Source organism: Equus przewalskii, chromosome 18, assembly GCF_037783145.1.
Source record: "Equus przewalskii isolate Varuska chromosome 18, EquPr2, whole genome shotgun sequence".
In the NCBI taxonomy this organism is placed as follows: Eukaryota; Metazoa; Chordata; class Mammalia; order Perissodactyla; family Equidae; genus Equus; species Equus przewalskii.
Genome location: NC_091848.1, coordinates 36,289,485 through 36,302,499, shown reverse-complemented (window position 1 = coordinate 36,302,499; position 13,015 = coordinate 36,289,485). Strand labels below are relative to the sequence as shown.

The window sequence follows — 13,015 nt, the reverse complement described above, 5'->3', positions numbered from 1 at the left end:
TTCAGTTTGTTTAACAAGAAAACTTGAAAGGTGAGCTAGCCATTAAATTTGTTAGGCAGATAAGGAAAGGCTAGCAAATGTTTATATACCAGTGGTAATAAATTTTAAGTTAACTCTGTACTTATTGTGTATCTTGTCATCATAAAAGAGAATTTCGAAGTGCTTGATAAGAAGAGCAAAGAAATTCCCAAGAATATTGAGCAGTTTTTCTTTGAAGTTACAAAGACTGTTGACTTTCAACCTTAACACAAAAACGTTTTTAATAGTTTTGAGTGTGTGTGTGTGAAACTGCGTTCGCTTAAAGTTGTAAACTACAGTTTTCATGGGATTTCGCCCACTCGCCTGCCAATAATCAACGCATTATGGCTTCCCTGATATTGCTCCAAAACGCAAACATAAAAGGATTCTGCAGATTCTCTTAAAATTAGGGATTCCCTTAAGATAACTAAAGCACTCCTTGTAAAAAAGTTTGACACATACAATAAGTATGACTCTAATACATTCATCTTAAAACACGACAGAGAATCTCACTTTCCTACACCAACAATAAAAACTGAAGGGTTGTTTCCTAGAATTGACAAAATAACAGAGATTTAAGTATATTATTTAAAGTTATAAAACTAAGCAAAAAAGAAACAAAAATAAAAATATAACTATCAAAAATTGGGAAGTGGAAGGAGGAGCATGTAAGGAAGCTAAACTCTCCTATTTCTTAGCATGGGGTCAACAGACAATGTCTGACTTTGACTTATCAAGTTATGGGGAGAAGCTTATTGCTTGGTGATACACAGCTAGCTCCCACAGGACTGAAAATAATGAAAAGTGGCTGCTCCTATGGAGGGGTAATTGGAGTGATGAGAACTGAGGTGGGAGACTGTTGCTTTATATTACAAGCACCTCTGCAGTATTTTATTTTTACTATGTGCAGATCTTATTTGCATCAAAAAAGGAATGTCCAGGACCTGCCTCACTCTGACCAGTGCTCTCGGGACCAGGTCCCGTTGCTGAAGCTCTGGTCAAGGGCTAGGGCCCCACTGCTTGCTGCCAGAACAATCTGGTGCCAAGGAAACCCCTGGCTGGATCCTCACATTGACCTGACTCCCAGACCCAACTAACTTCATCTATTAACACCACCCCTTCCTCCCTTCCTAGACCTCTCAAATTCTGACCCTCTGCCAAGGTTCCCACCTGTGCCCAGGCTTGCTGGTGCCTCACCTGCACGGCCACACTGCCTCCCACTGTCTGAAATGGCCTGAGTCTGCCCCCAAGCCCCTGGCAATTTTATGCCCATTCATGCAGCTTTGTGAGATTACAGACTGCTATTTATTCTTTGCCGTTTTAGTACCTCCTACACATTGTCATGTCATTTTGTACACTTTCCTTCAGATTGTTTACCAAAGTTAATAAATGAAGATCCATGTGAGCTCCACTTGCGTAAGTACTGTTGAGGAGGAAGAAATTTTCCTCTACCTAGATTTTTTCCTCTGTCTAGATTCTTCTGGCTCATCTAAGAATTAAATCGACATGAGACAGATTAACAGGAGGAACACGAAAGTTTAATAACACGTATACATAGGAGAAAACCAGGAAAACCAAGTAACTCACCAAAATGGCCAACGCCCTCACCTTAAATACCTTCCTCAACTAAAGACCAAGGAAGATGTTGGGGGTGGCGAGAGTCAGAGACTTTAAAGGGAAGGAAGGCAACTCACAGGTGGATGAAAAGGAGCAAATGTTTGGAAAGCCAGCGTTTGGGCACACAGACACAGAACACAGGGGAGCCCCACAAAGGGGCTTCACTGCTTCGTCCCTGCCCACCACCTACCTCACGTTACGCTAAGGTGATAGCTCGCTCTTGAGAGAGGTTTTTTAGGCTGTTAAGGGGGAGGTAGCAAGAAATACTTTCAGAGTCTTCTATTTCTTAAGAATAATCAGCCTAAAATAATTCTCATGTTAAAGACACACATTTTTGGGGTGGCAAATTTTGTTCCCCTTCAGCACACCCTATGATGTTTGCACAGCGATGAAATCGCTTAACGATGCATTTCTCAGAACGTGTCATCACTGTTAAACCACCATGACTATATATGCCTCTGTCTAGGAAAGTGACTGATTAATCCTAATTGTTTCCTGCTTCCAAACAGGTTCTGTATTCATAACAAACGCCCTTTTCTTCTCCCTGACAATCTCTTACGCAGTCGATGACCTAACTGATTATAGGTCCCACTAGCTGGCCTGGAGTGGAGTATGCTGAGATCCTGGTCAGTGGGAGGAGAAAGTGACGCTGACACAGGCCTCCCTAAGGAATGGGCCAGACCCAGACAGCCAGAAAGCTGGCTTTTGAGACAAAGTAGGTAGTCAGTACCACAGACCCCAAGCACCAGAGACAAGGAAGTGGAGGCACCCTGTGCTCCAGACAGGAAGCCTCGTGAGTGATTCCTGGTGGGGTAGCGTGTGATCTGTGCACACTTGCTAGATTGGCTTGCACACCGTGGCTGTCACTTCCAGAATTTTGCCTGCATGTGACTACACAATTCTTAAGCAGATGATCTCTAGTTCCGGTAAACTATAAATGCCTTGCTTGCCAGTTAGATTTAGAAAAATTATTTTGATTTAGTATTTTTTGCCCATGCTCGTCAAGTATTATATATAGAGATTCTCTAGTTTGCTCTCTGTCTGCGTCTGGTGTAATCTAAAAATATTATCACTAATGTTAGAGCTAGGTTTAGGGTGGGTACAGTAAAACAGATACAGTACCATTTCCCAGAACTTTCGTGTCCAGATGTTTTACAAATATTACATTAAAAAAAAAAGTTCCACAGTTTAAAAAAAGTTAGGCAAACCTTGATTAAACAAGATTAGAGAGGTTTTCATTGCTGGATTTACCAATGCCTGTAATAAATTAATATTCATTGTCTATCTCTGAGAAATGTGGAACATAGTGTTTCCCAAAACTTATTTGACAATTGGAACCTTTTTTTAATGTATATATATTTTTCTTAAAGATTGGCACCTGAGCTAACAACTGTTGCCAATCTTCTTTTTTTCTTCTTCTCCCCAAAGCCCCCCAGTACATAGTTGTATATTCTAGTTGTGAGTGCCTCTGGTTGTGCTGTGTGGGACACCGCTTCAGCATGGCCTGATGAGTGGTGCCATGTCCACACCCAGGATCCAAACTGGTGAAACCCTGGGCTGCTGAAGTGGAGCACATGAACTTAACCACTCGGCCACGGGGCCAGCCCCTGAACCTTTTTTTTCTTTTAAATGAAACATTTTATTCATTATTAGTGTTCCATGGAACACAGTTTGGGAAACACAAACTATCTGTTTCATACTTACTATTGGATCTTTACACTTTCCTTGGCAGGCTTCCTAAAATTGTTTAAAATGGCTACTTAGAATCAACGATTCTTAAAGCTGGAAGGTGTCCTGGAGATCATCTACTCCAGTGTTCTATTTTACACATGAGGAAACTGAGGCTCAAAGAGGGGAGGTGATTTTGCCCAATTTTTCAAGCTAACTGCTAGCAGAACCAGTACTAATCTTCAAGGTTCTGGATCTCAAATAAGGGTTCTTTCCACTACATCATACAGTCTCTCCATTTCCTTCTGAGACTCATGATTTTCTTGGGTTTCTCTTTTTAAAACAGAGTCACTGCATGATTAATTTGGGGTTACCACCCCCACCAGAAGGCTGAACTTCCCAGTTAGAATCAGCCCTACGCGTTGGTTTACCCACAGGTACTTCTGTCACCAGTTCCAAATCACTAGTCTCTGCCTCGTTGAGGGCGTTTCCCCTCCTCATAGGTCTTAAGGTGCCAGTTCCAGGAAGCAGTTGCTTTACCCAAAACCACATTTCCTCCCTGAATCAGGATGATGATCTGGTCTGCACATTTTTACCGTGTCACCTACGTAAACAGCTTGCTTCTTATGGTTAAAGCCTCTAACTTGGTCTTCCACCCTAGTCCTATGGCCTTTTAGCATATCTTTATTGTCTCAGCTTTCATATGGAAGTAAGATGGTGTTGGCCATCACTTGACCAGCTTAGGTTTATAAGGCTAAACCTCCAGCGCCATCCATAACCTCCTGGGCACTGACATTACGCCTGTAGTTTGGGTGGGTGGCACCGGGTGAAGAGGGGCCTTGGGCTCGGTATCCCAGCTCAAATGTCTGGTCTGACAACAGACATGGACGGCCAGGAGAGGAACTGATCCCTTATACATCTTGAAAATAAGCTCTTGGTTTAAATAACCAGCATAAACGTCAGGTAACCACTTACCAACATCTGCAAGTTAGGGGTCCTTCCCTTTTTTTTCTCCCTGCCCCTTAGTCACCCGTGGCGCCCACCGATCAAAGTCTTCACTGGTTGCCTATTATCATAATCCACTTCCCACCTTATTTTCTTTTTTGTTCCTGAAAACGAGAATTAGAAAGGGGAAAAAAGGCCAATAGTTTTTATAGGCTTTTTTGGCTTCTGTTAGCTGTTCATTGAAGGACTACTCACTCTTTCTCAAGGAACTTCCAAGCTTCCTCCTGGGAGCTTTTCAATCCAAGTCTGTGTCCTCAGAAACCTGCAATTTTCTCTTTCGATGTATAGCTTAATTGTGTCTCTGCTGCCTATTTTCTTTTCTTTCTAAGTTCATGACTTTATTATTTTTCTTTTTCATTAAGGTAGAACGCCCACGCACTAAGTGCCCAAATCTTCCCCCCTGCCTTTTTTGTTGAGGAAAGCAGTCTGTTACTGTCGGCAGGCAGTGTGGCTCTGCGTCTCTTCATCCACAGGCGGGGAGCAGACTCCTCATCTCGCAGGCCTCTTGTAATTAGAATGAACGTTTATGAGGCACTGAGCACAGGGCCTGGCACCCAGTAGGTGCTAAGTAAATGTCGGCTCCGAGCCCGGAAAGAATGGGCTCCACATCTCACTCAGGAATCCCTTGGGCTCCTAAGGACTCCGGCTGCCTTCCTTAGCTTCCGCCTGCTTTCCAAACCCTGCTCCTCCTCCACACCTGGCTTCCTGGTTTGTTTGGTTAGCTGTTCCTGTAGGGATCTTTCAGCCCCTCCTCACTCTGTTCCTGGAGGCAGAACTTGTCAGTCCCCCACCCTTTCAACACCTTAGAGATTCCATTGGGACAGACGGTGTCAAATAATGGGACATTCAAATGCCAGGACTAAAGGACATTTCTTGGCTTCTGGGTTGGGGTCAGCTCCAGACAGGTGTGTGTCCTCTCTTCCAGCATCCTCTCCAAAGTACGAAGGAAGAAATGGCATTCACCACTTACTGTCTGGGGGACCGTGGAAAATAACCTCTCTGTGTCTTTTTCTCCTCATCTGTAAAACAGATTAAGAATAGAACCCATGGAAGGATCTGGGTTCTATGAACCCGCCTGAAACTTTAAAAAAAATACAGTGATGAATATGAAATTAGGAACAAGGCTTTAGAAGGAGCTCATGCAACTGAGGGCCCCAGAAGCCTACGTTTCGTCAGCTTCGCGGTAAATCTGCATCTGATAGAAGCCCCCAGGCTGTGGTGAGGTTTAAGGGAAACAGCGTATATGAAGGGCTCAGCACAGTGCTTGACACAGGAGGCTACTGCAGTGATGAGGATTATTATAGATATTTATAATAATTTTGATAAAATTGTAAATTAATTCTATAAATAAAAATACAAAAATAAACATGGAAAATAATTATAAAGCTTCCTTCTTTCCTCCTGCTCCAGCTCACAAGTCCATCAGAATGCAGTGGGCGGGCCCCCCTTGCAGGTTGTCCTTCTTTGGGGCTCTCAGTTCCTTAAACCTGGGGACCCCCTTCTGGCCCAGAAGGTCTTTTTTCTCTCACCCACTAGACACACAACTTGTGAGGAGACCTAGGGGATATCTTGGGAGGGGCGGAAGGCAGGAGGTAGGCTGGAGCAGGGGGCTGGCACTGACGCCCATTGCTGAGCTGTCCTGAAGACAGCCAGCCAATCCAGAGGGGTCAGCAGATTTCCAGAGCTTCTCAAGGCACGTGCGTGTGTGCATGTGTGTGTGTGTGTGTGTGTGTGTGTGTGTGTGTGTGTGTGTGAGTGGGGAGAGGGAATCAGGTCCAGGGAGGTCAAAGAATGTCACAGAATAGAATGGCCCTTGACCAGGCCGAAGGTGACTATGGACATTCTGGTAAAGGCTATTGGTTTCCCTGCTGCATTTCTATGCTGGGTGTGGTCAACCACAAGAGGCCCTTATCCCTTCCAGTAAGAGCTTGAGATTTGGGGACAAGGGTTACATAACTTCACACACTGGTATGATTCCCAGTGAATTTCCATGTCTACGTATTGTGGTCCTGGATCCCTGGAGTGGCTGCATTTGAGTGTGTGTGTGTGTGTGTGTGTGTGTGTGTATGTGTGTGTGTGTGAAAACCCTGTAGGGAGAGATGTTTGTTTTTCAGGGAAAGTTTGGTGGCATAACTTGGAGAAGGAAAATGTTTTGACAAAGCAAATGCGGAGTCTACTCCAAGGTCCCAGCCCCACCCTGCAGCCACTACCACAGGGTGGGGTGGAGCACAGTGAGGACAGAAGGACTTGCTTTCAGAGGAACCACTGAAACTCAGTCTTCAGCTGCTCTTCCCAGGAAGTCTCCTGCCCTTGGGATAAAATCTCTGAGGTCACCTAAATAATACATCTCTGGCTGGAGATGGGGACACAGGGTAAGGGGACTGACGTGTTTGTTCTTCCAAACTCCTCTCCCCTCTCCACAGCCTGAAAGTTCTCTTGTTCCAGAAGAGGATGGTGTTGGAGGGGGCCCCAGCCGTGACTCACTCAGAGCTAATCCTTAGCAAATCCATCACCATGGAAACTGTCAATCATCCATACTTTTCATAGCTTAACGGAACATCTGCCAGGGGAAAGCTGAGTGATACAAATTGTTCGTCCTGCCTACCGTGTTTACACTGGGGCCCCTGGAAAACAGAGAGAGAGCCAGAGGAGGGCAACTCCCCACAGCAGGAAGGTGGCCCGACTCTGGGCACTAATTATTGGGGTGACCTTTGGCGAGCCTTCATCAGCTCCTCTGTGCCCCTCCTTTCCCAGTTGGTAAAATAAAGGATCAGATCAGTGATTCTCAACCCAGTTGGGCCGAGGTGGGAGGGACAGGGAAGCACATCCCCTAAGAAGGGCAGAGTAAAAGAAGCCTGTGTAGACAGTTCGTTCAACGCTATAATTTTATATTTGGAATATTACAAAATAATATTTTCATAATTTAAACCACAAAAAATAAAGTTAGACTAATATTCTTAGGCAGCAATCTTTCTCAAAGGAAGGACAAAGACACCCCTCTCTGGTCTAGGGAGGCTGATCAGAATTTCCAGTGTATCTGAGGTTTTTAAGTATGATTGTCAAAAATGAATATGGATTAAAAGACAAAAAGTTAAGAGTTGCTGGACGCTGATCTCAAATGTTAGTCCAGTTCAAACTCTGAAGATGCCACTTGGTGGCATCTTCAAACCTCAGGCTACTGCTAATTTCTTACTGGAGGGAGAAGTGTTGGAGCAGAGGCTCGCCACCTGCCCGCTCTCAGACCAGGCCTCCCCTCTCTTTATAAGATGCGGGGCCTGGAGAGGCAAAGGAGGGAAGCCGTGGGAGCAGCACGGAGGGGGCTCAGGAGGGTCACATTACTGAGACAACCTCCTGGGGGGTCTGAGAAGAAGGCCCTCTGGAATGCTGCCAGCCAAGGAGGCCGCAGCCCCACCTCAGGTGTAACTGCTACCCTGGCACCTGCGCCCGGGTCTCACTGCCAGGCTGGAGGAAACGCCCAGGTGGGAAGCCTCTTGAACACGTGCTCCGTCCGTCTGGTGGGGGTGGGGGGAGGTCAACTGCAAGCGAGGGCTGGACAATATTTTCAGATGTTAACTTTTTAAAATTCCCTCTGTTTTATTTTCCCCCTTGCCTTTACTGTCCATTCAAGAGGAAGCTGACCTCTATTTTATTGCCTTAGGGGAGATACTTGGCAGAGAGGAAGCAGAATTTGCCTGCACACTGTTTTGGCTTCCGTTTCTCAAAAACCTGGGCCCTTAGGAGATTTTGGAAGATGAAGGAAGTAGAAAAGATGCAGCGGAGTGGCTGGGGAAAGCATGGAGTCAACAAGAACAGAATTTGCTACACAGTTTGCAGGGCCCAGTGCAAATAAAAATACAGGATCCTGGGCTGGCCCCATGGCGCAGTGGGTAAGTTCAGCGTGCTCCACACCACACGTCAGCCACACTGAGGTGGCAACCCACATACAAAGTAGAGGAAGACTGGCACAAACGTTAGCTCAGGGCTAATCTTCCTCAAGCAAAAAAGAGGAAGATTGGTAGCAGATGTTAGCTCAGGGAAAGTCCTCCTCACCAAAACAAAAAAAATACAGGATCCCTTGTTCAAAAATTAGTAAGAATTTTAGCAACAGCCAAGCATTAAACTAAGCATGAGGCCCTTCTGAGCTTAGGACCCAGTGTGAATGCATAGGTCCAGGCCCACAAAACTGGCCCTGGACAGGAGTGTCTCCCCTATTAGAACAGAAGATTGGCCCTGGGGTCAGGGAGAGAAACGCCCACAGAATCTACAGCAACGGGCACCTGGGGCCCGCTCCCTGGCAGCATTGGGGGGGATCCAGCAAGACACCAAAAAGAAGGGTCTGAGAAGTGCATGGACTCTAAGCATAGGGTTCCCGGGCTCAGCAGAGTTCTGCTCTCCAAAAGTGGCTCAGAAGCAGCAGACGGCATGAACCTGACGGGATCCGCAGACAGGACAGTGGGAGGGCCTGGCTACGTGCACAGATGCTGACTAGCCAGAGTCCCCCTAACGTCCTTGGTACTGTGCAGGACCCTAAGACCTGGGATAGAAGGGCAGGGCAAGATGGAGGCATGACGAATGACTGACATCAGTTTTCAGTCATCTTACAAGAATGAAGGCTTAGAATCAGAGATTGACTGTCTTTTCATTTCAAAACAATGAAAACGATGCCCTGTTGCTGGCACACCTGGCTTTGTGGATCAAGATTCTACCTGCCATGACTGAGGCTGAGTGCTAGGCTCATTCCTGTGGCCAAGGCTCAAGAGGAGTCAGGTAGGAGGCCGCTGCAGTGACCCAGGTGAGAGATGAAGCTTGGACCAGAGTGGCCAGATGGTAGAGATGGAGAGAAGTAGAGAGAATCCAGTGATCTTTAGGTGGTAAAGTGACAGGACTTGGAGGGGACTGGTAAGAAAGAGGAAGGTATCATGAATATCTCCCCATTACTGGCATGAGCAATTGGCTGGATGGAGGTGCCACTTCCTGAGACCAGGAGTAGAGGAGGAGAATCAGTTGGGGGGCAGGTAGGTGGGATGGGTTAGATTCTGAACATGTTGGATCTGAGATGCCCAAGAGAAGATGTCAGGTAGGCAATTGAATACATGATGTGAAGCTTAGAGAAGTCTGGGCTAGAGGTATAAACTGGGAGTCATCAGCTTTGTGGATGGTTATTGAACAGTGAGCATGGATGAGTTTCCAAAGAAAACAGCAGAAAAAGAAGAGAAGAGGGCCTAGGCACAACCTGAAGAACCCCAACATTTAATGGGCAGGCAGAAGGGGATGCGCCTATGAAGGCAAGTCAGAGAGGTCGGAGGGAGACAGGAGGGTGCTGCGTCCTAAAACACAAGAGAAGAGAAGGAGGGGGCGGCATGCCACTGAGAGGGCAAATACATGGAGAAATTTAAAATGTCCACTGACTTGAGTAACGTGAGAGTCACTGATGACTGTGGAAAGCACCATTTCCTTGGAGAGACACGTTTGGAATTCCAAACGGAGACAGTGGAGGAGTGGAGCAGGAGGCAGGAAAATGGAGACGAGGAGCTCAGACAAAGCTCTAGTCTTTGGCTCTGAAGAGGCGAGAAAGGGGCCATTGCTGGAGCAAGAAAATTGAAGGATGAGGAAAGTTAAAGGCGATTAAAGTTGTTAATTTTTTTCATTTTAATAGCTTTACTGAGGCATAAGTAACATAATAAGCTGTTTAAGGTGTAACAAGCTGCAAAATTTTGACATGTGAATACACCTGTGAAACCACCGCCATAGTCAGGGATCTATTCTTCATCCCCCGAAATCTCCTCGTCCCTCCCTCCTGCTCCCCTCACCCCCAATTCCAGGCATCCACTGATTTGCTTTCTGTTCCTATAATTTGCATTTCCTAGAATTTTATATAAATGAAGTTTCATATAATTTTATCTCTTAAAAAAGTTACTCTTTTTTGTCTGACTTCTTTCACACAGCATTATTATTTTGAGATTTATCTATATTGTTGCATTTATCAATAGTTCATTCCTCTTCATTGCTGAGTAGTTTTATACTGTATGGCTGCACCATAATCTGTTTATCCATTCACCTGTTGGAGAATATTTGAGCTGTTTCCAGTTTGGGACTATTACCAATTAAGCTCCTTTAAACTTTCGTGTACAAGTCTTTATACGGACACATGCACTTGTTTCTCTGCACTAGATAACTAGGAGTGGAATGGTTAGGTGTATGTTTGATTTTTAAGAAACTGTCAAACTATTTTCCAAAATGTTGTACTATTTTCCATTCCCATGAACAATGGATGAGAGCTCCAGAGTCTCCACATCCTCGCCAACATTCGGCATGAACAGTCTTTTACATTTTCGACATTCTAGTAGCTCCTCCTCCTTTTTCTACACCTGTCTTATTTCGGGAGAGGATAATGAGCAAGGAAACGGCCACATTTTGGAAGGCAGAGGGAGAAGAAGATAAGGAGACAAAATCAGCCACACTCCAGGGCATCAGCAGTGCCTTGATCAAGAGTGAGTTCTTTATATATTTTGGAAATTAACCCCTTATTGGATATATGATTGGCAAATATCTTCTCCCAGTTGGTGGGTTAAAAGCTTGTCTGAGTCTGTGCCCTGGGGACAAGCTCAGTCCCTGGTAGATGTTTGTTTCCTATGGATCACCTTGTCAACATGTTAGGTTACTGCCTTCCCGGCCAGGGCCCCAAGCATAAGACAAGAGTTCTCCCAGGACTGCGGTTGTGGAAGGCTCCTCTCTGGCCACTGTAGAGTGGGACAGGGGGAGGCCAGGTCAGGAGACTCATTCATCGCCCATAGGATCTCACTTTCACCCACGTCCAGTGTAGCAAGAAAAGAATAGCATTTCTCTGTCCTCCGGGAGAAGACTCAGCATTGGGGAAAGAAAGAGAAGTTTCTAGACCAAGTTTGCTCCTATCCCAGGGTGGAAAGGGCAGCTTGTCTTGCTGGGGAATCCAGCCTGTTCAGCCCTAAGAGAAATATGTCCCCTCTATCAAGTTGGCCAAGAAGTGTCAGTATACAAGTGTGGGGGGGAGAGGAGGATTAAATCATGTCGGGGGCCTTCAGGAATCATGAACAAGTAAACTCTCTGTCACAATAATAGATTTTTAGTTAAAGCTAAGGCCATCTCTAAGGTCAGAACCACACCCTAAGAGCACACGCAGGCCACTTATGATACTGAGTTTTGGGAACCAAGCCTTTACACCCCTAATGTGAGAATGAAAAAGAATCCAGATTACTATACCTGTAGCTGCTGGGAAGAACACCCCAAAGACAGTGAAAAAAGACTCCCCAGGGCTGTAATCTGGCAGAGTGTTGTTCTGCAGCAGTTCTGGTGAATATCCAATAAAACCATGTTCTGAAATAATACAAAGAGAAACATGAGCCAAGCGATAAGCCATAGTGCAGTTGTCCCTAGATTACAGTCTTATTTATCTAACATTAAAAGGTAGGGGGATGGGGGCCAGCCCCAGAGACCTAGCAGTTAAGTTCAGCGTGCTCCGCTTTAGCAGCCTGGGTTCAGCTCCCAGGCGTGGACCTACACCACTCGGCAGCAGCCATGTTGTGGCAGTGACCCACATACAAAGTAGAGGATGACTGATTGGTATGGACGTTAGCTCAGAGCGAATCTCCCTCAGGAAAAAAAAAATGTAGAGGGGTGTGTGTGTGTGTGTGTGTGTGTGAGAGAGAGAGAGAGACAGAGACAGAGAGAGAGGAGGTCTGACAGAACCATCTTCCTTTCCACTTCTAGCACTGGACTTTTGTGTATCTATACAGGTAAACACAGGCCAATGAAATGACATGAAGGGGAACAGAAATTACCTCTGGGAAGGGGAGCATTTCCATTTTTTGCTTCATAGACTTCAGCATAACTAAAATCTTTCAATGAGCATGTATTTATGTGTTGGCTTTTAATTTTAAAAATTAAGATACCTCCCTGTTCAAAAACTTTCCCGTGGGTCCCTTGGAGCTACAGAACCAAGTTCAAACTCCCTCCACAACCAGGCAACAGCCCACCATTTCCTGTCATCCTTTGCCTCGCCTCTCCCAGTCACACAGTCACACAGATGACTCCTCCCAAGAACACCACGAATGCCCATCCCTGTGTCCCCTGCCTTCCAGAACCTTCTCCTACATCTCTATGCATCAATATTGTGCTCAATCTTCAAGCCCATCTCAAATGTTGCTTCCTTTGGGCTTTACAGGAACTTCCTAATCAGAAGCAATTCCTCCTAAGTGCCCGGGGCACCATGACTGGCCACGTGAGGTCTTTCCCCAACTAGACTCCTTGGGGCAAGAAATCCAGTCTTCCACGCCTCTGTCCCCCAGAGTCAAGCACTGCACCTGGCACCCAGGAGGCAGGTGGCAAATATGGGTCACACTGAGAAGAATCTTCTCTCAGATCTCTTGGCTATGAGCACATCTCACATCCATGCTTTCGGTTTGACTTGTCCACAGACCACGTTATAGCAGGAAGATCTCAGATACGACTTCTTCAAAGCATTTTGCACATTTGGTACATTGACTTTAATAGAATTGTCAGGTGCTTTCAATCCTACAGGCTCTTTGTTTCTTTGTCAAAGGAGGTCCCTTTGAACAGCATCTCTGGACACGTTAGTGGGCTGAGGAATTTTAAGATACAAGTCGAATGTTCTTGGGCTCAGAAACACCCAGGATACCCAGCCTCTGCTTTCAAATCTCATCTCTGAGAA

At 45.7% G+C, this 13,015-nt stretch overlaps 1 protein-coding gene across 9 annotated transcripts in view; it reads right to left on the bottom strand.

Moving 5' to 3' along the window:
- SLC12A8 (solute carrier family 12 member 8) overlaps nucleotides 1-13,015 on the bottom strand; it is a 127,075-nt gene that overhangs the window by 37,728 nt on the left and 76,332 nt on the right. For 8 of the 9 annotated variants that reach the window (XM_070583651.1, XM_070583653.1, XM_070583658.1 and 5 more), the window contains exon 6: nucleotides 11,548-11,661. The exons of the other annotated variant lie outside the window; for it this stretch is intronic. In XM_070583651.1, coding sequence (XP_070439752.1) covers nucleotides 11,548-11,661 — 114 coding nt within the window. The remainder of the gene's footprint in view (nucleotides 1-11,547; nucleotides 11,662-13,015) is intronic. 9 annotated transcript variants of the gene reach the window in all.